This window comes from Sturnus vulgaris, chromosome Z (genome assembly GCF_052056855.1).
Source record: "Sturnus vulgaris isolate bStuVul1 chromosome Z, bStuVul1.hap1, whole genome shotgun sequence".
Lineage (NCBI taxonomy): Eukaryota > Metazoa > Chordata > Aves > Passeriformes > Sturnidae > Sturnus > Sturnus vulgaris.
The window spans coordinates 22,312,328-22,338,520 of record NC_142283.1 but is presented as its reverse complement, the minus strand read 5'-3'; the positions used below and the strand labels follow the sequence as shown (position 1 = coordinate 22,338,520).

Genomic DNA, 26,193 nt, shown 5'->3' with positions numbered 1-26,193 from the left:
TCACACAAAAAATGTATGAAGAAGAATGCTACCAGATTGCAAAATGTCAATGCAATCTAGGTATAAACTACATTCTAATTTAGTGCTGTATGCTACCGAACAACCTTAACAAAACATAGTGTGTTATATGACACATGCAATAATAAAATACTCCTTCAGAAGAAAATAAGTTTATCCCTACATTAGCAAATCATTAACTTTACAGACTAATTTTGAAGAAAAGCACTTAAGATTTAACTTGGTTTGAAATTCCAATTTAAAAAAAAGTAATAATTTTTACTTGTAAATATAAGAATTACCTTATGTAAAACAGCACAGAATAGGAACTGAAAATGTGTTTAAAATGCTATGGATTGATTAAAAAGATGGGGGAAAGCTGAGTCTTTCTACCAAACTTCAGGTGGTGGTAATAAGGATGCAGGAATTACTGCGCCCTCCTTCCTTTACTATAATGGACAAGAATTTTTTTACTTCCCTCAACCTTCCCCTAAGTGCTCAGGCAAATCTATCAAATATCTATTAAGGAAAAAGAAAATTTATTGCCTACACATCAAATGTGAAGCTGCATTCAGGACCACATTTTCTTTCATCATGGCTAAATGAATTCAGTATCTCATTCTTTGTATGGATTTGCAAGAAATCAGGGCTGTTAGAACAGTCATCAACAGACTACAGGTGTGTGCAGCCTTTGAGTTTCAATATCCATAATTCTGCTTTCATAGACTGTGACTTAGAGAAATTAATTTCTTTCTCTCTCATCTTAAATATTTTCCAGTTATTCTGAGCATATGCAGTCATGACAGAGACTATTTCTCACTATATGGAAATACATGATTAGTACACTTTGATGTTCATCTTAACTTGGGCAGAAGTATGTAATACAGTATCATTACGATAAACAGTATAATGAAGAGAGAACAAGCACTTAGACATGGTTTCTAAACCTGTCACAACTACTGATGTAAATTCTGTGCTTAACTGAATAAAATATATTTTGATCACCTCTAAAATGCAAGAGTAAAATGACAGTTCATGTAGCACAATTCTATACAGCAAAAATAAACAGATTATTGAAGATGAAGGAAAAAATATTAATAATAAATCACAACATAGCACAAGTTGAAAAGCAAAAATTTAACTTCTAAAACACAAACTAGGTAATTTTCTGAGCATGCTTGAAAAATGGTTCAAATAATTCTTCATAAATCTCTGCAGACAGACATTTTTAATAAATAGGACTCCTTTAAATTATCTTCAGAATTATTTTGCTTCCCTGTTTTCTTTGGCTTTCTGCTTCCTTTTAACAAATATGCAATCCTGCATGTGTCAGGCACACTTCTTTAAAATCCACAACCATCTAAACACAGCTATGTATCTTTACGACCAAAGAAACACGTATGCACAACAGAATCTTAAAAAACCTTGTTGCAGCAATGATGGATTTAAGTTATTAACTGATCAAAAAAAGATGGATGGTGGTCTGCTTTTCTTAATCTACATCATCATCTAGATCTATTTAAGGATATGTGGTACACTAACAAACTTAGTTAAGGTTTCGATAAAATCAGTAGAATAATCTGCCCTGTTACATTGAGACTGTATCGATCAATAAAATCACTTGTACTAGGAAAGTACTGTTAAGTACTGACAATCCCAGCCATTAATATTATTTAACACTCTGCTCACAATCTTTAATGAGGACAAAGAACATTTTGTCTTTTTATACTTATCATACCATTGGTTTTAGAACTCCTTACAGGAGCTGTTCAGCCTTGATTGCTGCACAGTAAATGGAGATAGAGATGGAAGACACTGAATAATTTTGGATAATGGAGAGAATTTTCAATGTGATTAATAGATGTGGGTGATTCAACAGACTCTCCAGCAAAACATCAGTTAAATCTTATTTCACTGAATCAAATTATTTTTTTGAAACTTTCTAATGCTAGCCCCTTTCTTCTCAGCATATTCACCTCCATTTAAAATAAAACTGGTTTCCAGAAACAGCAATCCGGAAGATAAGCATCTGTTCTGGACTTGATGGGATTTTTTTTTCTACAAATAAGCCAATTTGATCTTAAATTAGTTAGAAATAGATCCTAACAGCGAATGTGTACATAGGACAAAGGGAAGGACTGCCTCTGCAGAAACCTTTGTGGTGCCTAATGAATGATACAAGGAAGTCAAAGTGATTTCTATCCAGCTCCTGCTCTCAGACATGCAAAATGGTTAAATAGAAGCCTAGTGGGGAAAAAAACCCACAGGTCAGGCACACACAGAATAAGGTGGAAAAGAAAAAAAATAAGCCCACATTTTGCACAAAACTTCTACAGCTTAAAATTTCAAACTCTGTATTCAGCTTTTAAGTATACAATCAATTACCTCCCATGTGTAAAGCATTTGCCCTGAAAAAGCATTAGCCTTTACAAGTGGCTTTGCACAATCACATCGCCCGCATACCTCTTCATCCATCCATCCATCTATCTATCTATCTATCTATCTATCTATCTATCTATCTATCTATCTATCTATCTATCTCTATAGATATATCTCAATGATTCAAATATATCTTCTCAACCACACAATTAACTCGTTTTTCTTTTTAAATAGTGTTAATGATACATACAGGTCTCAGTTCTTGAAAACACGTTAATGTTTAAACAAATCTAATAACAAGCTGAAACACAAGTATGTCTCTAATTATTTTAATTATTATATAAGAAAGGTCATTGGTTCAGACCAAAGATCCATTTAGTTCTGTATCCTATATCCCAAAATTGCTAGAAATGGATACCAAGAAAGAGTATACATGTGAAAGACTACCATATAAGACATTTTTCTTCCAAACAAAATCAGCTTCAAAAGTTATTTCCTATTAGGGGACGTTCTATGCTTGATATAAGTTGTCCTTTCATACACCTTTCCAATCTTCCAACTGAACTAAGTCAAAATTTTGTGTTCACAACACCCTTTAGTGAAAGTACACAGGTATATGGGAACAATTAAATGCTTGATACAGAATGAATTTTTGACAATATAAAGGAAGAAAAATTCTAATGAATGGACATAGAACGGATAAATGTGATGAATGTGAACTGCACAGAAATAAAATTTAAACACTTGAATGATCATTGAATAGTTCTAAGATCATTTTGCATTGCATTTCCATATTAAATAGTAAGCAACTTGATTCATCTTTATTGGGCAAAGGAAAATAAAATGTCTCACAGAAGTGCACATATCACACACAGAGATCTCAATAATTCTAAACATCTTCAACAGCACCAGTTCACCTCCACAGACATTACATATGTAACATCAAAAACTGTTCCACTTAGAAAGCACTTACAGATTACATCTGATCCTAGAGATCCATATCAGCTTAAGCCACAATCAAGATCTTCCTGTCTTTATATAAAGTCCTAGTTTTTGTTCTGCTTAAGAGAGCTCAGATAACTTTTATGTACTACCGTGGGACTATTTTTACCTCTACTTTACAAAGAGAAGAGAAAAGAATGAAAAACCATATACATCACCAAGGATTTCTTCTCCCCAAATAAATTTATTTTCTTTTCTGATCCTACCCCAGGCAATAGAGCTCTGAAGCAGTATTTCAGCTGTAGTTACAGAACAGGCATATTTGGCTATTGAAAGGCAAAGTTCTAGAAAACACACCACGAGGAGTACTTGGACACTGTCATCAGGAGCCTAGATGCATGATCTTAGAGCAGAGATCTCTCCAGTCTTCTTGAAAATGGACAAAGTTATAAATGGCTGACTTTGCATTCCTTCTTGTTAGAACAGCAAAAGGTCAACAGAAATGGAATCAGTTAAGCAGCAAAGAACTAATGGAACTCTCCACTAGGTGATGGAAAACTCTTTTTCTTCACAATTTGATAAAAAACCCTGAGAAAATCACATAAATAGAGCCCTCAGAATGATAGTGTAAAGGGGCAACGACTGAAGCTCGAGGAAAGCACAATTCTTATCCCCACCTGATTATGAAACGCTGTATTAGGTCTGAAATGCTCTGCAACAGTTTTCAAATCAACAAAAATAACCTTTCAGCATTTTAAAACTGAATCTAAACTTTTATGAAGTAACATCACAAAATTAGATCACCTTAAAAGAAAATAGTACAAAAATTTTGTTCATACCCACTGTCCAGTCAGGAAAGGTCATTTACTTATTTAAATTTTACCACAAATAATTTTGTATCTATGGTTAAGGAAATAAATAAAGAAAATCATAGTGGCCCATGAAGAAATTACATCTTGACCCAAATTTTCTGTATTGACAGTTTTTCCTCTGTAGTCTAACTACAGAAATAGCTCATTTTTTGCAGTTGCGGTTGAACTGTTCCCCCCAAAAGAGTAAAAAATTGCAATATAATAATGTGTGCTTTCCTTCTTTATATTTCTGATGAGCTTACTCATAAAGCAACTACACATTCTTCATTACATTATTACATCCACTGTTTTCCTAACTCCACCCTGCTGGAAACTAAGACAGCTGAGGAGTATAGGATTGGATTTTAATTTCTTAAGAGTAAAATCATAACAGATATGGCTTTACTTATGTTTTTCAGGAAGGACTGGTAGTTAAAATATTTTTAAAAAGAATTGCATTCTGAAGAATACTGAAATATAGGTCAAAGTGCTTCTCAGATCTCCAGATTATTTCCTTAAATGGAAAACAAATCTCTAGTCCAGTTTCATAAGTGCCATAATTCATTTTTAAGATTTGGATTCCTGAAACTGCTGGAATGTTGAAGTTCATCAAGTCTTCATGTCTCACAGCCAAGGAGCACTTTAACCAATCTTATCTCCAGGAATCAGGACTGTTCTCTTTGTAAAAAGTTCAAGAATAAATAAAAGGCAAGTATGTTTTCTTGACCTCAGCCAAGAGAGAAATATTAGCTCTACATATTAACTCTGGTTAGAGACGTATGTATATAGAGACCCTGCATATATACAGAACACTTCAGAAGGTCTACAACTCTCTGTTTTATATTAGAGCCTTGCTAGTCACAAGAAGAATTTCTTCAGGTCACTCAGCCCACATGAAATTAGTTAGTACCCTGAAACTAATAAAAAATATGGGCCTCCTTCAAAATCTCTCCCTATAAGCAAATTATTTCAGTGAGCTCTAGCAGTAGCTACCAAGTCTTATGCTGAAGTGGGTACCACTTCACAGTGAATTCTGTTAACAATGCTTGTTATCTTGTTGGACTGATGATATCAGCAAATGATGAGATTTCTTCAGCCCAAGGGGTTAGAAAATATCTATTCCATTGAACTTTAAAAGGCAGACCTGTCAAAGGGCAAGTCCCTGGGGCAGACAGACTGGATGGCAATAACATCCAGTGTCAGCTTACTGGGACAAGGATATGACCTAACTCCAAATGAGCAGTTGGCTAGATCAAATTCTTCCCCATTATCAATTCATAGGAAATAAGCTCTGTAAAAGCCGCTCCTCCAATAGTATATCACATCAAATGAATTTGTAACAAATACTGATCTGATCCAAAGCTGCAGCTGTTCTGATAGCCAGTTAGGTAAGATCCCTCCAGTGCCACCCTTCAACTTGAAAATAAGGCCCCAACTACCTGTTCACTTGGTCCATCTACAAAATGACTTCTTGAACTCAGACACAGTAAAAACTGTGGAAGAGGGAGTTTTCAATTTAAATACACATACCAACCAAATTATATTTCTGTATGGCTTTGTGATAACAGTCACTCCAAAACTGGACAGTGGATGAAAGAAAACCCAAACAAAACAAATATCATCCAGAAGTTACAATGCTGGTTATCAGCCTGCTCCATCATCTTCCACACTTACATTCACCTTCTGGTCCTTTTAAGCAAATACATTTATCTACACTCACTATTTATGACGAGTCACAGACTTTCAGGGCAGATCCTCTTGGCAGCTGTTCTCAAATTATAGGCGCTTTATACAACCAGCTGCTTAAAATCCTTATCTTCTACCTTTCTTCAACACCAAGCTCCTCATGAAGCTCATCAAGAGAAGATATTTTTAACTGTAAATAAATATTAAGTTCAAACCTTACTGCAGACTAAAACTACTATCAAGGGAGATTTTTGTCAGCAATAGTGTAAGCCAGTGATTTATTTTACAAATTTAAAATCAAAACCACCTGGATTCTCATCTCTGCTCTATTGCAAGCTACAAGCTCAGATATACAAGTAAGTAAGTAAAAAGTTACCTAGTTGATGGCCACCACAAGGTAATAAAAGCTGGTTTAGTGCTCTTCTACTGGCAGTAACAGGCGTTTGGAGATTTAAAGGAGACAAAGGGGAGACCTCATTTTCAACATCCTCATGAGGGGAAGAGGAGGGGCAGGCACTGATCTCTTCTCTGTGGTAAGCAGTGACAGGACATGAGGGAACGGCCTGAAGTGGTGTTAGGGGAGGTTTAGGTTTGATATCAGGAAAAGTTCTTCTCCCAGAGGGTGGTTGGGCACTGGAACGGGCTCCTCAGGGAAGTGGTCACAGCACCAAGCCTGACAGAGCTCAAGAAGTGTTTGGTCAATGCTCTTGGGCACATGGTGTGACTCTTGGGGTGTCCTGCGCAGGGACAGGAGTTGGACTCAATGATCCCTGTGGGTCCCTTCCAATTCAGTTTATTCTGTGATTCTGTGATCCTGTGATTTTCTTATTTAGCCAAGACTAAATCAGCTCAGCTTAAGTCCTTTGTGCTGTAGTTTAGATCATGCACAGAGACATTTACCATGATAAGCAGAGAGCAATAACTTACTTCTTCATACTAATTTGCTTGAATGTTTGGGGCCACAATCTGTCATTCACTTATCTTTGCATCTGTTTCCTCATTAATAAATTAAACATAATCCTTCTTTCCTCTTGTCAGTCAGTTGATTGTTCTCAGTATTCACAAGGGCTCTGTAAATATTATTATACATGCAGTTGAATTACTAAGCATATTACTCCTTCTAGTCAATTGTTTCACAGTATAAAAAACAAGTTGCACATTCCAGTCAAACTTGTAAAATATGAAAGTCTTATTTAAAAATAGTGTAAAATAAATCATTCTTTCAAAATTCCATTTAAATTGGTCTATTATAACAAGAAAAAAGTCCCGACCCAACCTTTCAAAAGTAGAAGTAAAATAAGCAGTCTTATGACAATTAGCTGGCAATGGCTACTGATACATAAAAAAAATTAATCTGTTGCTCGCAATTTAATAATACTTCATTTATTTGTAATTTTGCTACTCTTCAGAAAGATATAATGAAGTTTTTCTGAGCTCCTGTCCATCCACTCCAAGAAACAAACAACCTGTGCTGAAAGGATTTAAAAGGGCGGTTTCATCATGAAAAGGTCACAAGGAAGTAACAAGGCCCTGACAACTGCAGCACCTCCTGTCTTAAACAGGAGATCATCTTGCTTTCTTTATTACTTAGTAGAGATTGATTCTACTACTCTCATTTCATTTCAATATTTTTATCTGCATTTAATTATAGACAACTACTTAATTAAAAATATGTTAACAACCCAACATGATTAGACCATGTCAGGTACAGGTCTGTATTTGACAGCCATCTGCATGGCATGCTAAAACAAATTCTCTGTAATAGTTCTATTAAAATTTATGTAATAGTTCAGTATTTGCATACGGTTCTGGCTTGTTTTATACAAAACAATTAATGACTGGCATGGTTTCCTAACATTTTATCTGCTGCACAAACGTCTGGCTACAAGCACCACCACTGACTAGTGACAGTAGTAGCCAAATAGCTCCTACAGATTAACTGTCAGCTGCAACACCTGAAAACGTGTTTGCAATATTTTACATACACGGTGTTAAATAAAAATGATCATGTCTTCTGAAATTGTAGTATATTTCTACACTGTGCTTTGGTAAATGCTTGACACTATTAAAAAAAATCTCATAACTGAAGTGCCTTACTGTGAACTTTTCATTGTCTAGAACCAGGCTCTAATTGTCTTAAAAGTTAAAATTACACTGGTGATTAAGTTTGCTCTTTATTAGCAGAAACCAAAGTTAGTTACTTTGACAAAAGTATTAATGACTTTTCTTTTTGTTTAAATTAGTATGCACATCAGTAAGGATATAACTTAGAGGCCTGTCATGTTTTAAACAGATGATGGCCAGCAGTTCCTTCCAACCTAAAACATCACATGTTCGTATGACAGTCAACAGCAATAGAATAGAGGAAGAGTTAATTAAATGTGCAAGACTGCAAAAGAACAAGAGTTGACTAACTCTTCCAGTAGGGGGAGGTGTTCTTTTACAGTTTATCAGCAATTAAAAAGTGATAACCAAATTACCTATCTTTTTAACGAAATCAACTGCTTAAGACAAATTGGTGTATGTGCCTTGGTAGTAATTATGTCCAAAAGAAAGTTGTATGGAAATCAGAAAAAACAAAAACTCACTGCAAGTGGCTGATGGGAGTTAAAATATAAGATTGTCATTCTTGCCTTCCTCCGAAAACAATTATGTTTTGACGCATTATTTCTACGATCCCCTTCAGTAAAACAGCACTTGCATTAGTGCATCTGTAAGTACAGTGAACTGAGAACATGTTTAGACTAACACCTTCATCTGGCTTTGCCACCAGAGAAACAGCTGTGAACCTACACTATGGGGCATTTTTTAAAGCAATCATGGCGACAATAAAAATACCATTTATTAAAAATGCATGGGATTTATTCCTGATATATTTAGATTTCTATACAACTGCATCATTCCTGAAGACTCCTTTTATTGTCTTTATCATAATCATGACCCATCTAGTAGAACCTAAGGCTTAAAATGCACATGTCCAAACCAACTGAGATTAATATGAGATGACAGGTGCCTATTTCAGCTAGAGGAGCAGATAATATACAGGCATGTATAGCAGAGTGATATGAATTGGATAAGCTGATGCTTCTCTAGTCTGTCTAAACAAAGGTGAGCTAAATAAAGCCTCCTTATAGTTTTTCTGCAACACCTTTGATTGGTATAGTCAGAACAACTTTGTAAAGAATAACATTATTTTCCCCATTTTAGGCTGAGGAACTTGAAGGTTCACCAAAGTCAATGATCAGCCTTTGGAAAAATCAGGAAAAAAATGCAAAACAGTCTGGTTTTCTAGCTAGTAGTCCCGCTAAGTGAACATAAATCACTGCTGCTGGTAAGTATCCAGATCACTTCCGACCTCTAAAATTGCCTATCAGTAAAACTCCACACTTTATGCTTTCTAATGCTCTGGAAACAGATGCTGCTTTTACTTTCAGCAGGCTTCAAGGGGACACACCTGCAAGTACAACTCCAAGCCTTGTCGTCGCTGCTCCAGGACCTTGGGGACCCAGTTTCTCACGTGCTTTGAAGGGATCTCTGGTGTTCTTATGAACTTCTTGAGCTGCAAGAAAAAAAATTAAGAAAAAAAAAACATAGATGGAAACAAAGTAAAATAATGTCTCTTTAAAATAAACAAGTTTATGTAAGTGATGTAAAAAATCTATGCATTAAAGACAACAGCATGGAAATGAAATTACTCAGAATCATCTCCCTGAAATAATAGCAGATGTCGTACCTACAGAGTGTGTTTAAAATCTTCACATCCACCCCTGGACAGTAAACGAACAATATTTTGTGACTAATAGCCTGAACATAAAATGGCAACCACTACATGAAATACTTGAAATTGGAGTTTCCCATTGGTCTACCTGGGACAATACCTCACAACATCACCATGACATAACCAGAAATTACCTTGCTAAGTGCAATGAGCACACTGTGATGGTTTCTAACTCCAGATTAAGACAATTATGAACAGGTGTGAAAAGTATGGGGGAAATGGAGTGCTAACTATTTCTCCAGAGAGTTGGCAATCAAGAGAGCGAAATATCCATGCTCTCAAAGTGTACCAAAGATCGACTGTCTGTGTTTAATATCTTACACAGAGAAATAGCAAGATTGTCACAGATTATATTTCAAATAGAGCTCCATAATTATTCCTCTAAAGATTCCCACAGGAAATCTTATACATGTATCTATCTACATAGATCTCGTATATATTTTTATACATATGCATGCATATGATTGTATATAGATAGACACAAAGATGCAACCTGACAACACTAAAAATCCTCTTGCTGGATCAACATATTTTTTTAAAATCAAAAAATATTAATGTTTTCCTCAAAACTACAGAGCAAAAATAGTAACTGAAATAGACTCTTGCATTTTAATAAAAGGTGGCATTCTTTCTGTTGGATATTGCCTCTGAGTAAATCTGAAGCAAAGAATGCAAGGAAAGAAACTCAAAATTGACTTTGACATGCATACCCATGGGAGACTGAGAATTTACATTTCATCTTCAAGCTTGCTGAGATGTCACTATAGGAAAAAGCAGTGGCAACATATCAACGTCTCTGCAATCAAGTATGGAAGCTGCAGCCGGGAAAACTCAATTGCTCTGGAAAGATTTTGCAACTTCCTTATTTCTAAACAGTGCTAAATTGCAATTAAATGTGAAGTGAGAAAAACAACACACCAAAACAAAAATCCAAACCCAGCTATGTTCACTGACTGATCTTAAAAACAGAATACAAACCCCTACTTTTCCTTCTAAATTGATTGCGAATGTTGAAGAAATTACAGTCACTGCAGGTGCAAACTGTGACAGCACCGCAGGTGAGCAACAAATGAGGAGAACACTCCAGATGAGTGCAGACAAATCTGAAACTATATAAGCATCCACCAAGACCTAGCTGCTTACAAGATAAATACTCTGTAGCTGGTAACCCAGCTGATGATTAACAATCCTTTTGTGCTCTGTGGCCGTGTTACATATAAAACACTGAAAACCCAACTACTTAAAGTGCTGGCATAGATACTGGTTATAAGCATAAAGCCAACATTATACAGATATACAAAAGATATATTAAAAGTCTACTTTCTTATGCTTACAATAATACAGTAATATATATTGCTACAAATAATTATAACAAGGTGAAAGAATATTAAGCAAATCCACATATGCATTAGCTGTATTGCTTCAGACTTGTCCCAACACAAAACATATTTATCTGAGAACTATTATTGCCCATAGTACCTTCCTGTCTGTAACAATGACCTAAAGCCTATTGACATACTGTAGTCTCTATTTTCTGAAAGATTTAAAGATAGCTTACATTATCAAGTAGAGTTGTTATTTGTCCAATTGTGAAAAGACAATATGATTTAGAGTATACACTAGTTATTCTAAAATTATAGACAACTTGCAAAACAAGATGTTTTAAACTTCAGATTTTTGCAAATTTCACTGCAGTAGTTTTAACACTGTGACCTTCTAGCATTATTGTGCTTAAAAAGGACTACCAATATTTAATAATGTATAAAGAAGTTTAAAAAGATATTTGGGTATAAATATGAGCAAATGATTGTATTTTTAACTATGTTATACACCTAGAAATAATTTAATACTTGCTAAGAAAACTTTCCATGTGAGTACAATAGCACTTTTGTTCAGACTTATAACATAATACTGTGATGTGAACAGTGCATAGCCTGATAGGCAAGGTTTGTTGTTCATAATCAGGGCAAAGCATAATGGTCTACGGAAACTACTTCATAAAAGCCAGCTTCTGTGGGTGGTTTCTGTCAAAAGAATAATTTGTACTTCTGGTGTAACATGGAAGTCTTGAAAATATTTTAAACCTTTTCCACTACAGCCAGATTGCACAGGAAGTGGGGCTTTACTCTTTTACACAACTGGAATCTATGAAAGGCTGAAACTAAGACAGAGGGAAATCCAGACATGTTTTTGGAAACAACTTTGTTTAAAAAATATAATTAATCAAAATTGGTATTCTGATGAATGAATAATGTCTTCTACGAGCAACAGAGTCCTCCTTCCTCCACACAAGGCTAGTGAAGCATGCTGTGCTCCAGCGAAAGGCACAATCTCCCCATCAGCCTCTACGTCCATTTTCTACCACAGGTGCTCTCTACAGAAGCTTTGTTTCTCCTATGCACTATAGGCATCTCCAACACTAAGGGCACCTTGAATATGCAGCAAGTCTAAAGAAACCTTTCCAACTGCCATGTACTCACAGCAATTTAGAATGAAATGTACATTTTAAATTAAAGGGGAAGCGAAGAACAAAAGATACATACCATATTGGCATGCTGATAGCAAACTGATGCAAATGCTTTCCCTAGGATTTCTGTAACGCTGAAAACACTAAGACAGGTTCAGAGCATGAGCTGTTCAACAATACTAACCAAAATTTTACAACTTTGAAAATTAAGACTTATTAAAAAGGCATACTTTTGCCAAAATATGCTATATATTTTGCATCTGTGCAGGCAACAAATAAGAAAAAGTCTCTATCCATTTTCAGAGTAATATAAACAGACAGCAAGTGAATGAGAAAATGAAACAAATTGAAAAGTGGTGCAAAGTGCCTGGTTACAATATTTGATTTTCAAGTTTGTTTATTTTGCTGCTATTTCTGCAGAGAGAGAAAGGAGGCATCATTTACGGGTTTTTTTGGTGTTCTCAGAAATCTCAGCAAAAGGAGTTATTGCAGTAAAAGTGGTGCTCAAGAAGACAAATCTGAGAGTGAAACTGCAGTCATCCATGACTTCTATGTGGAGCAGCTCCAGATTGTGCAGCTCCAGAAATTAGTGAAGTTAGACCTGTTGTCCCATCTGTCTGGACAGCTGGGAGAAGGCAAACTATGTGATGTGGACCCTCTCCCCGTTCTGCTACCCATCCATCCTGCGATGGGCTGAGAACAAGCTCGAGTAGCCCCTCTGCAAGAGGAGGATACTGTCAGTCTTGCAATCCATGCAGCTGGATGATGGCTGCTTGGAGCATGTCATCACACCCACTATAATATGAGTCATCCACCAGGTGGCAGTGGCTCTGGGACATCCAGCTGCCCGGGACTTCCATCATCCTGGAGCACCTCAAAGGCGGGCTTCAAAAAGGAATGCTGAACTGCTTTCAGAACCATCCAATGCTCCTCCAGACACTGCAACCCTGGATCCATCAGGAGATGGAGGTATCTGGCAACAGTTTTGGATGAGCCATGGTGGAAGAAACCATCACAACCATCTCAACCAAACCCAGGATGGATGCAGAGCTGCTGGGCTGGATGCTGGGAGTGTCCCTCCAAAACTGCACAGTGACATTCATGCAGCAGCGTGCACATGGCACGGTCCAATGCAGCTGCAGAAAGGCCACCTCCTCCACTGCTGCTCGTGAGGGATCCTGGCAGCCACTCCTCGGCTACCATTGCCATTCTACAGAGCAAGAAAAGCCTCAGGCTGAGTCAGGTAAGGCTGTGCCCAGGGCTGCCACTTCCAGATGGTGCAGTAAATGCTCCCCTGAAGGGTCACAGAAACTCCTGAAGAGAAGGGAAAGAGACCCCCAAGACCCCTCCAGCAAACAAGAGTCCAGCACTACATCAGTGATGTTGGAAGGTGCCTTGGAACATGGCTAAAGCAGGACTAGGCCATCAACTGTGGCATGTGCCAGCCCTCAAAAGCTCCCAGCCCCAACTATCAAAATAAAACAAATGCACAAATCTACAGGAAAAGTCTCAGTGTTATTAACAGTATAGATTCTATCCTCACCCTTTTTCGCTTTTTGCTAGGTAGGATGCAATGTTAATGCTGATGGGTGCTTCTACCTTGTGCCAGGTACTATTTCATTGTTCCTCTAGAGGCAAGTACTGCCCAGCTCCATGCCTGCATCTTCGCAGCTGGTTCTAGGACAGGTGTTTCCAGCCAGGGGTCTCAAGAGGCAGCCTCTGACCCACTGCCCATCACCTCAGGCCTCTTCTTCTCTGTACCTTCTGCTCCATGTCCCTGGGCTCTGCTCTCCTACCAGCCTGCACTGCCTGGTGCAGCCTTGCTATGGTGGTGCCCAAACCTCTCCTCTTGCCTGGAGTCACAATTCAGTGCGGGTGCTGCTCTCTACATCATACCAAAGTCACACCATGCCACAGCAGGAGCCCAAGAAGGGGAAGTACAAAGTATGAAGGGACAGCCACACGTGGGGCAGCTGCCCAGATGGTGAGCAGACTGGGAAAGGCTTCTGCCCACATCCACAGGCTTTTGTTTCCCTCTTCCAGATCCAGTCTTGGTGTTGGCTTTTCTTCTCCTCTGATTGCAAAGGACCCAACTGTAGGTGCTCAGCAGATAGATGCCCAGTGGCTGAGGACACTGAGTTTGCCTAGTGTGGAGAAAAGTAAGAAGGGTGATCCATTGCTTCCTGAGGAGGGCAAGTGGAGCGAGGTGTTGAGCATTTCTGGGATTTTCCTCTGGGATCAAGTGACAGGACATGTAGAAATGGCTCATAGATGTGCCAGGAGAGGTTCAGAGTGAGTATCAGGAAACATTTCTTTACCAAGAGGGTGATCAAACACTAAAACAGGCTTCCTCAAGAGGTGGTGGATGTCCCAAGCCTGTCAGCGACATTTGAACAATGCCCTTAATATAATGCTGTAATTTCTGGTAATCCCTGCATTGCTTAGGCAGTTGGACTATATAATTGTTGTACATCTTTTCCAACTGAAAATATTAAATTATATCTCTAATTCTAATCCTGTACTATACTGTACTATTCTAACAATAGGAGACTGCCTATTTGGATAGGGCACATTTAAAGGATATAATTCCTGATTTTTCCCTCTTAATGTTTCCTAGCCTATTTCATTGTATAAACTCTATTCATCTGCTTTACCTTCAACTGCAGAATTGTTCTCATCTGGAAAACAAAGCACTTATATATTGCAAGGCTTAGTGGTGCATAAGCGAGTTATTTTACTGTTTCTGACCCTGTTGCTTATTTAGTTTCATATTTAATATGAACACAAGGATGACAATATCTGAGACATATCTGTATTAAAACAATAAACAAGGAAAGGAGTATTAACAAGTGCCAGATGATACCATTACTGAGGCAAGAAGACCTAGCACAACTTAATTATGGTACAGTAAAGCAAATGGTTCTTGTCTTTGGACTTTTGATATGTCAGTAGTTGCTTTTTGCTCAGACAAGTCTGCCTAAGCCTATATACCTTATGAGCCTGGCAAAATCATCCTCTGTAGCACCAGGTTAATGCTTCTTTCCTGAGCTAATTCAGGACTACTTGGTGGAAACATCCTGGTGGAAATAAACTCCTCTGACATTGCACTGACAGGAGCTATAAATATCCATGCTGGTCTCGTTGTTTGCAGAAGGAACTTTTCCATAATGAAGGCAAGCAGCATCAGTCAAAGTAGCTGACTGCGCCCACTCTCCACTGCCACTCAGACCTACAAACCAAGAGACGTTTAGTTGATCCAGATCCTAGAACTGAAGCTCTTCATTACAGCCCCACTTCTGGTAGCGGGCTGCAATGATCCGCCAGAATTCTCCTTCATAATACTCGGCCTCCATAAAGCAGAAAAAGAAAGTAGAGCTTGCCTGCACAGCAGTATTCAGTTCAGCTTGGAGAGAAAAAAATCATACTTTTTCTTTAACAATGGTCAAAGCAATTTAAAGAAGTATTAATGGATAACCAGCCTTGAAAGTACCAAGTTCCCTTCTATATGTTACTAAGATGATTCAGTAGACAAGCTTAGCAGATATTTTATATTACATTAATTAAGATTGTTTACTCAGTCATTTTCATGTCTATTTTCCTTACGTACAAAAGTTGTTTCCTCATCTTTACATATGGCAGGTTAGCAATAAAATTTATAGAACTAACAAATTATTTGCCTAACTGGGAAAAAGACCCATTCTATTTATTTGTGGTTGGAACATGACTTTACAAGAAGACAAAAAAATATAGACATCATTTTAGCCATACAGCGAGTAAACAATAATCAAAAAGAAAAGGAGACTTAGTAACGTGAGAAATCATTACTCCCTTCTACAAAACAGAGAAGAAACTGAGTTAGTTAGGAATTAATTTCCAGAGGCATGAATCACAGGATGTATTTAAGATAAACCATGTATAGTAACAACTGCAAGAGAGAGGAAAACATCACTGAGGCAAAACAAAGCTACACATTATAAAGAAAAAGATCAGTACCTTTTTATGAAGTGCATGGAATTCACTATACCTCTTCTCCACAAAATGCTTCCTTCCGTTCATCAGCACTTCTATTTTAAAGACCTGAAAATTATAAATAATAAAAAAGAGAGTAATGTTACTTGCACTAAACAGTTCAGTGACATGGCTGTGACTGCACGTTTTACCACAGTCATTCTTCTAAGTAGTCCCAAAACACCCAATGTGCCTCATGAGTTGCAGAAGTACAACAGTGATTAATGGTAAATATAGCTGAATCTTCTGTTAACACGTTTGTTCAGCAAGCATATTAAAAAAACAGCTTAAGCATGGACTATATGCTTTACATTAAAAACTAAGCATTAAAATATCTCCTTTCAGAAAGATGCAACATACTTTGAACTTATCAAAAAAATAAAAAAGAAAGGTACGAACAGGAAAAAAAAGCAGTGAGAAAAGAAACAGTTTAATTCTTTCCCCCTTCTTACAATCATAGTAATACATTCACACATGTTCAGTAAGAGCTGGATAATATATGCATTCAGTTATGCATGGAAATAGAGAAATAAATGCAAGCACTATATTTTAGGCTAATTTCCTCCTAACCTATAAATTCATCTCTAGTCTCAATTGAACTTGTGCTATGTATGCTCTGGGAAAAAACAAAACAAAATGCACACATGGCAAATGCTTGTTTTCTTTGTATGATACATGTGACAGCTTTTGTTGCTGCCTCTTGAAGGTTGAAAGGCCAGCAGAAGCAACTCTCTGGATTCACTAATTAGTAGTCACTCACATGACATTTTCTTGATTCTCAGGTCAGCAGGTCAGTTTTGAGGGCAAGTGACGAGAAATATTTTGAGGTACTCAAGAAAATATGGTCTATTAAATGAAGACAAAATCAGCAAAGAAGTAATACAGAAAAGGTGCCTGTTTTATCTAGGAGTTCTTTGTTTTCTGTTTTGCCCAGAAAATGCTGGAAATAATTATTTTCAGGACAATGAGAAACAATGTTCAGCACAGATGATCACATCAAGACCCAAAACTTAGCCAAGTAAAATGTTCAATGAAATAAATTCGCAAACAGTGTTTATGCCTGAATGCAGAAAAAAGGGTTTTCTGTCACAACATGCCCAGCTAGCACTGATCAGAGCAAACACTGACATACCATACTGGATAAACACTGTCTATTGTCCACTAGAACCTGCCTTTCAAATAGGTCAAAATGCTATGGTTTTCACTGGCTGGCCAAACAACATTAAAAACAGACAGCATTTTATTTAATCCAGACTGAAATTCTTTTGCCTTTGTTTTACCTGCATTTACCTTGAATGCAGTATGGACAGGACCACAGTCATTTCACATCAATATTTACATTACCAAAATTCATTTGAGTCACTGTATTAACCTGTGCTACATTCTACATCTTTGAATAGGACTATGTTTGCGTCCTAACAGTACGAGCAGATGACTTTAATTAGGTGCATTGATTTTTCTCCCCCTCTATCTATTTGGAGTCCTTCGGAAGAACAGCCAGTGGCTATTAAGCATTTTTCCTCTACACATAAAAAAACTATAAGGCACCCCTACAACTTATTTTATTAGTTCAGAGATGTAAAGAGAATCATATGCAAAGGAAAATTAATGTAGACGTTTTTCTTTAGTTAAGACTTAAAATACTAATTAAATGAGAGGAAAATACTTACATTTCAGATTCTACACACTATATGAAAGAAATAGTTCTGCAAGGAACAATTTGTTTTGGATTGCACAGGAACGAAGGAGTTTTAGGGATAACTTATTAGAAAGAATGAATAACAAAATATGAAAGCAGTTTAGTGAAAAGTGATTATGGGTCTCTAGCTAAGCTGTTGCAACAGTTTTGTACTTACTTGATATTAAATCTCCAGGAATTATGAGGAACTCATAACACCCGCTTAACCTCAGTTAACTAAGAGCCACTCACCACTTTAAGTTTAGCACTTCTGTTGGCTACAGGGTTTGCCAAGCAATTTGGAGAAGTCTGAGGGGCTCCTGCCTCAGCTATAAGCACTCCCTTGGCAGTTAACTTTCTTGTGAATCACAGGTTGGCATGCGCAGTTCCATTTTGATTTTATTCATAGGTGTGTCTATCTGTCCCTCTGAAATCTAAAAATCCATCTTTTCATGAAGGAGAATAGTTGGATTATGTGAAATGAAATATAAATCCCTATGTGGACCTTCTTTTCAAAGTACATATCTATTTTGTTCTGTGTCTCATCATGGGTTAAGTAACAACATAAATGGTTTTAGAACACTAAGAACTATGCTACATTTATTCTTCCTCCTGTTTTATCTACAGTTTCATAATTTTTGCTAACATCATGACATTGGACAATATATTTGACAGTTACTTTCGCAGAAGGTGTGAGTGAAAAGCAAAGCTTTGCATGCAAAGTAATGTTATTTTAAAATACAGACACTGCCACCCTTATACCCTCAATTCCTTGCACCAGTGTAGAGGCTTTAACTTGCCCCTCACTATCTAGAGGCCTCAGATCCAGCTTTAGGCCACAATTGAAATCTACAAAATCAACAACAACTCTGCTATGCTTGAAGTTGAATATAGCTTGAAAACAAAACTGTGCAAATTATTTTTCTTATCTACTCACTGTGGCACCTATACTTCAGAAATATAAAGTAATTTGTGATAAGTAAGTGGACAACCCAGAAATGGTTTAGCTTCATTTAAATCTAATTATTAAACTATTAGTTTTACAAAGTAACGTGTAAAGCAGAAATGCAAGAAATAACACAATTGTGTTTATAAACTTGTATTATTCCATGACTATTTAAATTGCATAAATTCCAGGTTTGCCTCTCACTACTTACCAGATCAGAATTCACTAGAGCAAATTAAAAGCATATAAATTAGTTTCTGTGCCATTGTTTCATAAAATGACATGGCTTTGTGCAAAAGACAAAAAAATACATTAAGTTGGGAGAGAGAGATGGGATCTTTTCATAGATACAAAATAGCTATAAGCAAATCTCGCACAAATTTAACTGTGCAATTGCAGGCCCTGCCAGAAAAACAATGCAAGGAAACTGGTGAACATAGATGAAAACGCCAAAATAAAGACGGAAGAACTACGGGGGAAAAAATGCAACAGTGCTAGGAAATTACTTTTCCAGTAAAAATGTTCATGTTCGTTGAACAGATAACTCTGAAAAAATATATAACTTTTTGTAAGTGACAGATAGTTAAATGAAAACTGCCAGAATTAATCTCTGAATTAGACAAGCAAAATACTTTTCCCATAGTCACTGAAATACCAGAAATTACACTGCACTGAACGATTTGCAGTTCACCCTGACTAGGACACAAGGGACCATAGATTTGAAGACAGCAATTAGAAAACTCCAAGAGTACTTTGAAACTAGAAACATCACACTGTTCTTGGTTGGTGCTACAACAGTTATCAGCGGTGTTGCACATAGTTAGAAGATCATTATGCATTAAAAGCATTCTTCCAACAGACTTTAAAACACATAAATAATGTATGTGGCAAAAATCTCTGAAAATTATATCAGTATGAATAATGCCGATCTTTTAAACTAGCAGAATTGCAGATCTGCCACTGTAATTCATAACCACCAAACTTGTGATGAAAATTTTAAGAAAAGAATTCCTAAGGTCTTTGTTAATAAAACAGTAAAAACTTTCAGGTCTGAGTATAAAACAGATTTACACGTAATTTTTTTCCTCTTCACTTTCTTACAATTATATGGATTATATTCAGATTCCAGGAACCATTTTCTTCTTTTCTTATTGTTAGCAACTATGCCTAATTTTGCCATTTCCCTGAATTTATCTGTTTCTGATCATTACCAAACATCTAAATGAATGATCCTTTTTCAATATTTTCAAGAAGAACACATATATTTCTCTTCTTATTGCAGAAACTGGACAGTACTACATAGCAATTAAACTGGGTTACATATGAGCATAAAAAATGGTACTTTATCACTGTGAATTTCGAAGACAAAAAGCATAAATTGAAGAAAATAGGAACTAATAAAATATACAAGAAACTGCCTATGGTACCCAAGAGTGCGTACAATGAATTGTGGATAACACGGACACTGCCCCCCTTCATTCTTACCTATGTCACGTGTACATTGGATACAAAAGGATATCTTTTATCCGATAATCTGATGCAAAAATATGCAGCTCCAGTAACAGTCTCAAAAATCCTACAATGATCAATTTAACAAAAAAATGCAGCCAAGAATGACAAACATGACCATGAGTAGGGATGATAACTAACAAGTATAGTAACATCTCATCTTGGTTTTTTATTACATAAGAATTATACAGATGACTGTCACATTCACTCCTGGAAATTATACTACATATTTACATATTTATATGGCTACATATTTACTATAATGGTAAATTAATCCTAACTTACTGTGCATACTTATATATAGAAAAGTGAATTGCAATACTTTTGAAAAATTACAGTTGAAAAAGAGATCTGGGGCAGTGTCATTTGGAATAAGGAGATACAAAAAACAGAAGCAGAAAAAGATAAATTTACAAAAACCAGATACATTTGTCTAACATTCACCAGGAAAAAAAACTCCACAAAATTCTAGTGTCATGTTTTTATCTCTCAAGACCAAGCTTACTGACCCTAATTCTACTTAATATATTACTTACAGAAATAAATACATCCCTTCAGATGCTTCAATATACATGACAGACTTTTGTCTGAGGAACAGCTAATGCATTCAAAGTGTCAAGAAAACTCAACCTTAAACCTTTGCCATGACCATATGGAAGGAATTCCAGAGCAAATGAAATGACAGCTATGGTCCATGAAACACTAATAGGATTTCCACGTGTTTAGTGTTTCATTATTGCTCAGACAATGGCACATTTTCTATCTTGGTTGTACTACAACTACAACGAGAAGACAGCAGAAAATAGTAGAGATCAAGTGATAACTTTAAGCCTAGTTCCATCCTACTGTTTCAGGGGAAAACAATATTTTACACGATCAGTAAGAGGACTTGGGTGATTATGGTAACCAGAGCTGAATGTAGCTGCAACAGCAGTTCCGCACCTTAGGAGTGTCAGTGCCTCATGGCAATGCTTCACACTTCTGAATGCCCTTCACAGCAGAGGCGGAGACGAGGACAGTGTTCAGAGCCAACTCAAACTTCAGAGTAGCCTTGATAAAACTGAATCTCACTATTCCTCAAACGAAAACACATTAACTTATTCTGACTTCATCTTTTGGAAAGCAGGGCAGCAAAACTCAGTTCTGCAGCAGGCACAGGGCAGCTCAGGGGCATAGAGGCTGACATGGGTCACAGAGACATGAGGAAATCTCCCTTTTGCTCTCCAACCATATTCCCCCCAGTTCTAGTTCTCCTTTGTCTAGCACCCAGTGTTTACTTTGGTTATCGCCACCCTTTCAGGTTGCTGACACTTAAGACATTCTATTCCTTGGGTGGGTTGATACAGACACATCTGTTGACTCCTCTCTTTAGAAATTGCTCTTCTACACAAGCAGCCCTTACAAGAGCTCCTGCAGTCTGCCTGTAAGGAAAGGGCCCCCTTTCTGCTGCAGGGGAAATGAGTTGCGGCACAGTAAAGAAAAAAGCAGTATAGCCCCAAAGAAACCGATTTGCTCCGTGTGGTTTTGCTTTAGCCCTCAAACGAGATGAAAGAGTCTGCCAGAGGCAGTAAAGGAAGAGAACGCCTGAGGAATTGAGAGTGTTGGGAGGGAGTATGAACATGCACAGAGCTAAGAGTCATCCACCCTTCCTGGTATCATCCTCACACATGCTGAACATTTTCCTGATGGCTATAAGAGCAGAAGAAAGCCAGAGCAGCAGTGGGGCAACTCAGCTGGTGCAGATGTTTGGGTCCTTGCAGCTTCTTCCCCCTCTCTACTCACCTAGGGCAGGTGCTCCTTGTGCGTGCGCCTTGCCCTCCAGCAGTACAGCTCTGCTCAACACACATTTCACTTCTACTGAGGGGCCCCAAAGAGACTCAGATCCTCTGTCTTATCAGTTACAAGATTTGCTTACCTCACCTAAAGTCAGCTCAAAATATGGGTTAAACTCAGAGAGTCCCTTCCCTCACCCCAAGCATTTTCATCTCTGTTATATGAAATCAGACTGTTTGACTTAGTCCTAAGTACAACGTACAAGATTAAGTTACAGCACAAGGAACAAAGTACACAGGTAATTGACTATGGAAACAAAAGCATGATATTATCCAATTATGACACTGCTTTGTCCAGAGTTGGTGAGGGAGAAAAACCATGACAGACAAGTTAAATGTTCACTGTAGGATTTCCAGGGAGTATTTGCAACAGCTCCATCCTGTGTGAAGCAGTTACCTGATGCATTCTGTGCTGGGAAAACAGCCTTACTGTTTTTAACATACAAAAATAGATTTTCTACGTGATGTAAGAGAACAAGTCTGTTGTTTCACTGACTCCTTCTGTTAAATCTCATGTTACTGCAATCTAACTTGGGCTTTCATTGCTAAAACGAATAACTAAATAAAAAGATGTGTACATAAGAACAATCATTTTTTCTGATACATGTGACTCCTAATTGAAATGCCTCCTTACTAATTTGTAAGTACATATAACTTTTTGTTTACATAAAGAGTTTTCTCTTCCTTAACAGTTATCAGTTTTACTGATACCAGATGACATTATTATTATACCAGATTACATTATTATTACATTATTTACTGATACCTGATATCAGATTACAGTCTCTTCAAGAACCTTCCAGCATGCAGTTTGTAATTCCCACCAGCAATATAAAATTGTTAAGGATTATTTCCTTACACTTTCCCTACACTCTTTTGCTTTATGAGGCTCCTCCAGTTATTAAATGGCTGTGTTAGTAGGAATAATGTACCAAAGACATGCACAGGATTCAGGGATATTCTTCCCGAAGATGGCCTTTTAGAGGTCTGACATATTTCTTAGGGTTTGGAAGAAGAGATAGTCAAACAATTTATACTGCAACCCAGTCAGGCAGTTTTGTAATTCTTATAAGATGGGAAGCTCGAGGGAGGCTTCTACGGTGCTGTCACTATTGAATGAAAGAGTAGCTGACATGTAAGAGTAAGTAGTTTTCTGATTTTTTTCAACTCTCTTTAAACCAATCTTTTCCAAACACACGGTTCATAAAATCCCATAGGAACCTCTCTGTCATTTCCTGAAAAATAACTTACTTGGCTTTCTAAACTAAAAAAACCTCTCCCTTGCCAATGATACACTGGCTATGGAAATCTAATTTGTAACCAAACCAAGATGCTACAAGATCTGACTTGTTTTTGATATTTTTCTTTATTGGCCCTGCAGAGGGCAACTGTTACATAGATGACAGACACTCTTTCAAAATCTCATTGCACTGTGGTTACCTATTTGGCTAACTTCCTTACAGTCAAACTTAAGGGAAAATGTGTTGATCGTTTACTGAAAAAGAAAAAAGTTTACAACCCATGCTAAAGCCTATAGTTATACAGATGAAAAAGAAAATTAACCTAATCTGCTCTATTTGCTCATCTGGATCATCTCAATGCCTCTTATCATAAATGCTCTAGTAATAGAAAAACTATGAGCCTTTTTATGTAAAATATTAGCTTTCCAATAGAAATAGTAAATTGGGATAAAATCCTTGAATACTGCAAAAAATAACTGATGCCAGAAGTGTATTTACGAGAAATATATAAAATCTAAGTTGGATAAAATATAAGGAATCTTCTATTTTGTCACAAAATCCTTTGCTATTTTCTCTGGAGAGTCTGTAATGAATCGTCTCTCTTCCCAAGGCAGGATGCAATTCCTTACCACAATGAAAGTGCCTTCATATTGCAGCCAACTAGCAGTAAGAAGCTCCTTTTTGCGACAGGTTAGACACAACACTAAGTTTTTTTCTAGAAACATTGAATCTCTGTTATTCTGTTTACACTTGAATTTGCTGTCTGGAGAACACCTGGGTGACCTAATGCCTCCAAAGCACAGATATTTTGTTGACAAACAGAAATGTAAATGGTGCCAAAGAACACATAAAAAGATATACAAGCAACAGGATAATAAGCATTTCAAAGGAACTGACTTTCTACGGTCTCATTTTCCATGGTATGTCTATTATAGTCCATGAATTTAGTCTTTTCTCTGCTGATTACTAACAAAACACGAATATGAAACAGAACAGGATTTAGTCAAGATACCATATACATAAGCTATTGAAATCAGCTCCACATTCATCATGGTGATTAAATATCAGGGGAAAAAATAATGGATATCCACTTTGCATCATTTCTTATTAGGGTCTCTGCAGTAATCCATCTGAGAAGTCTCTGCTACTCTTTACCATATAAGTAGGTCATCCAAATAAATTTTTAAGAGCAGTAGTCAAAGGAGTTTGTTTTTCTAAACATCTGTGCAACTAAGCAAATATCCTTCATATATTATATCTAAATATAATGATTACCATATCTTCAGCCTAAAAATGGAGGATTCAAATGTTATTCTGTTCATAACAAGATGAGCAGTCAGGATCTGTGTAACACCTTCAGGCACTTCCTTTCACTGAGTTAAATCATCCAAACTTCCACTAAATTGGCATTAGTCTGCCTTCCAAAATGGAAACTTCATTATCTCTGCAATTGCTGGCCACCTGCGTTACTCTTACACACAACTAACAACGCTGCTTCAAACATCAGCACTCATTCCTGGAAAGACAAATCACTGCATCAATTTATCAAAGAATGCCATTCTGTTCACCAAAGGTTTTCCTTGCCAGGTCAATCTCTTTGGAATGGTAATTCAAAGTGGGACAAAGAAATAAGCTTGAATAGATATAAGACAGTTTTGTTACTGGACTAAGCCTGCTATGACTGAGACAAGGCTTGAAACTGGTTACCAGGATGTGGTTATCGATGTATCCAGCTGCAGAAAATCAAATGCTTCTTCATGTGCAAGGACGGTAAAGAGAATGGAAGTGACAAACTCTGCACAACTACTGAAGAAAATGCAACAGCAGCTACACCAAACAGTGCTCAAAAATAATAAAATATTGCGCCCAAATTGAGATTTAAGTTTTTAGGCTTCTGAATTTACATACTGTGACTAATAGTATTACATAGTTGCCTTGCTGGACACAGTGAATGCAAATATTCCAGAGCCAGATTTAAACTGGCTCAGGGACTGGTGACAGCATTAACAGTAGCAGCAGCACGGGCAGCACACACTGAAGAACTCATCACAAAGTTTGGACAAAGCTCAGTGACAAGAGGGCCAGCCTGTATCTGTCCCAGGTATGTCTTGGGGAACTGCAGTCAGCAAGGTGAAGGCATACCACAAAAGGGAGCAGGCAAGTACAAAGTTCAGAGCAGGGTTTAGATTTTACCTGAGCATAAAGAAATAACACAGGAAATAGAAACAAATATTTTCTAACTTGCTTTCCTTACAACAAAAAATACAGCAAGTACGTAAATCAAAGACACTTCAAGCAGAGAACTATATTGACATTAGTGGAAGAGCTAAGGGAGCACAGATTTTAACTCAAACAGCCATGTCTGAGAAAAGGCAACATCTAAACTATTTATGGGAACTACTTCCAGTACAATCATGTCAACAGATTCTATAGCTTCAACGCCAATAGAAATATTAATATAAACCAATATCCAATAAGTATCCTATTAGCAATTTTGCAATACAAGATTGAATAACCTATCCAAGAACACTGGTTGTACAGTCATGTATTTATCATTTCAAAAACATGCAAACTGATTCAGTGAATATTATATTATTTTGCAACTGGTCTCTCAATCACTTAGAAGACGGTGAGGCACATATCAACTAATAACATGCCTGTACAAATATTCACCCAGATAAGGTTTTATGTATCCAGCATATTTCTGAGAGATTTTAAATAAGTTATAAATTGAGTCTGATGCAGGAAATGTGTAAACAAAAGCAAGCATACTGCAAAGAAAGCAATAGTATGTGGATGAATGAAAATTGTGCTATTTTTAACTGCTGTGGCTTGAATTGAATGTGGCAGTCTCCTCAAATGTTAACTCAAAGCATCAA

General features: G+C 36.9%; 1 protein-coding gene across 2 annotated transcripts in view; it reads right to left on the bottom strand.

Moving 5' to 3' along the window:
- Positions 1–26,193, bottom strand: part of SNX24 (sorting nexin 24) — an 88,215-nt gene that overhangs the window by 27,045 nt on the left and 34,977 nt on the right. For both annotated transcript variants that reach the window (XR_015799458.1, XM_014874387.2), the window contains exons 2-3: positions 16,094–16,177; positions 9,310–9,414 (exon numbers count right to left, since the gene is read on the bottom strand). Coding sequence is in view for 1 of the 2 variants with exons in the window: in XM_014874387.2 (XP_014729873.1) it covers positions 9,310–9,414; positions 16,094–16,177 (189 nt within the window). In the remaining variant the exon portion in view is untranslated. The remainder of the gene's footprint in view (positions 1–9,309; positions 9,415–16,093; positions 16,178–26,193) is intronic.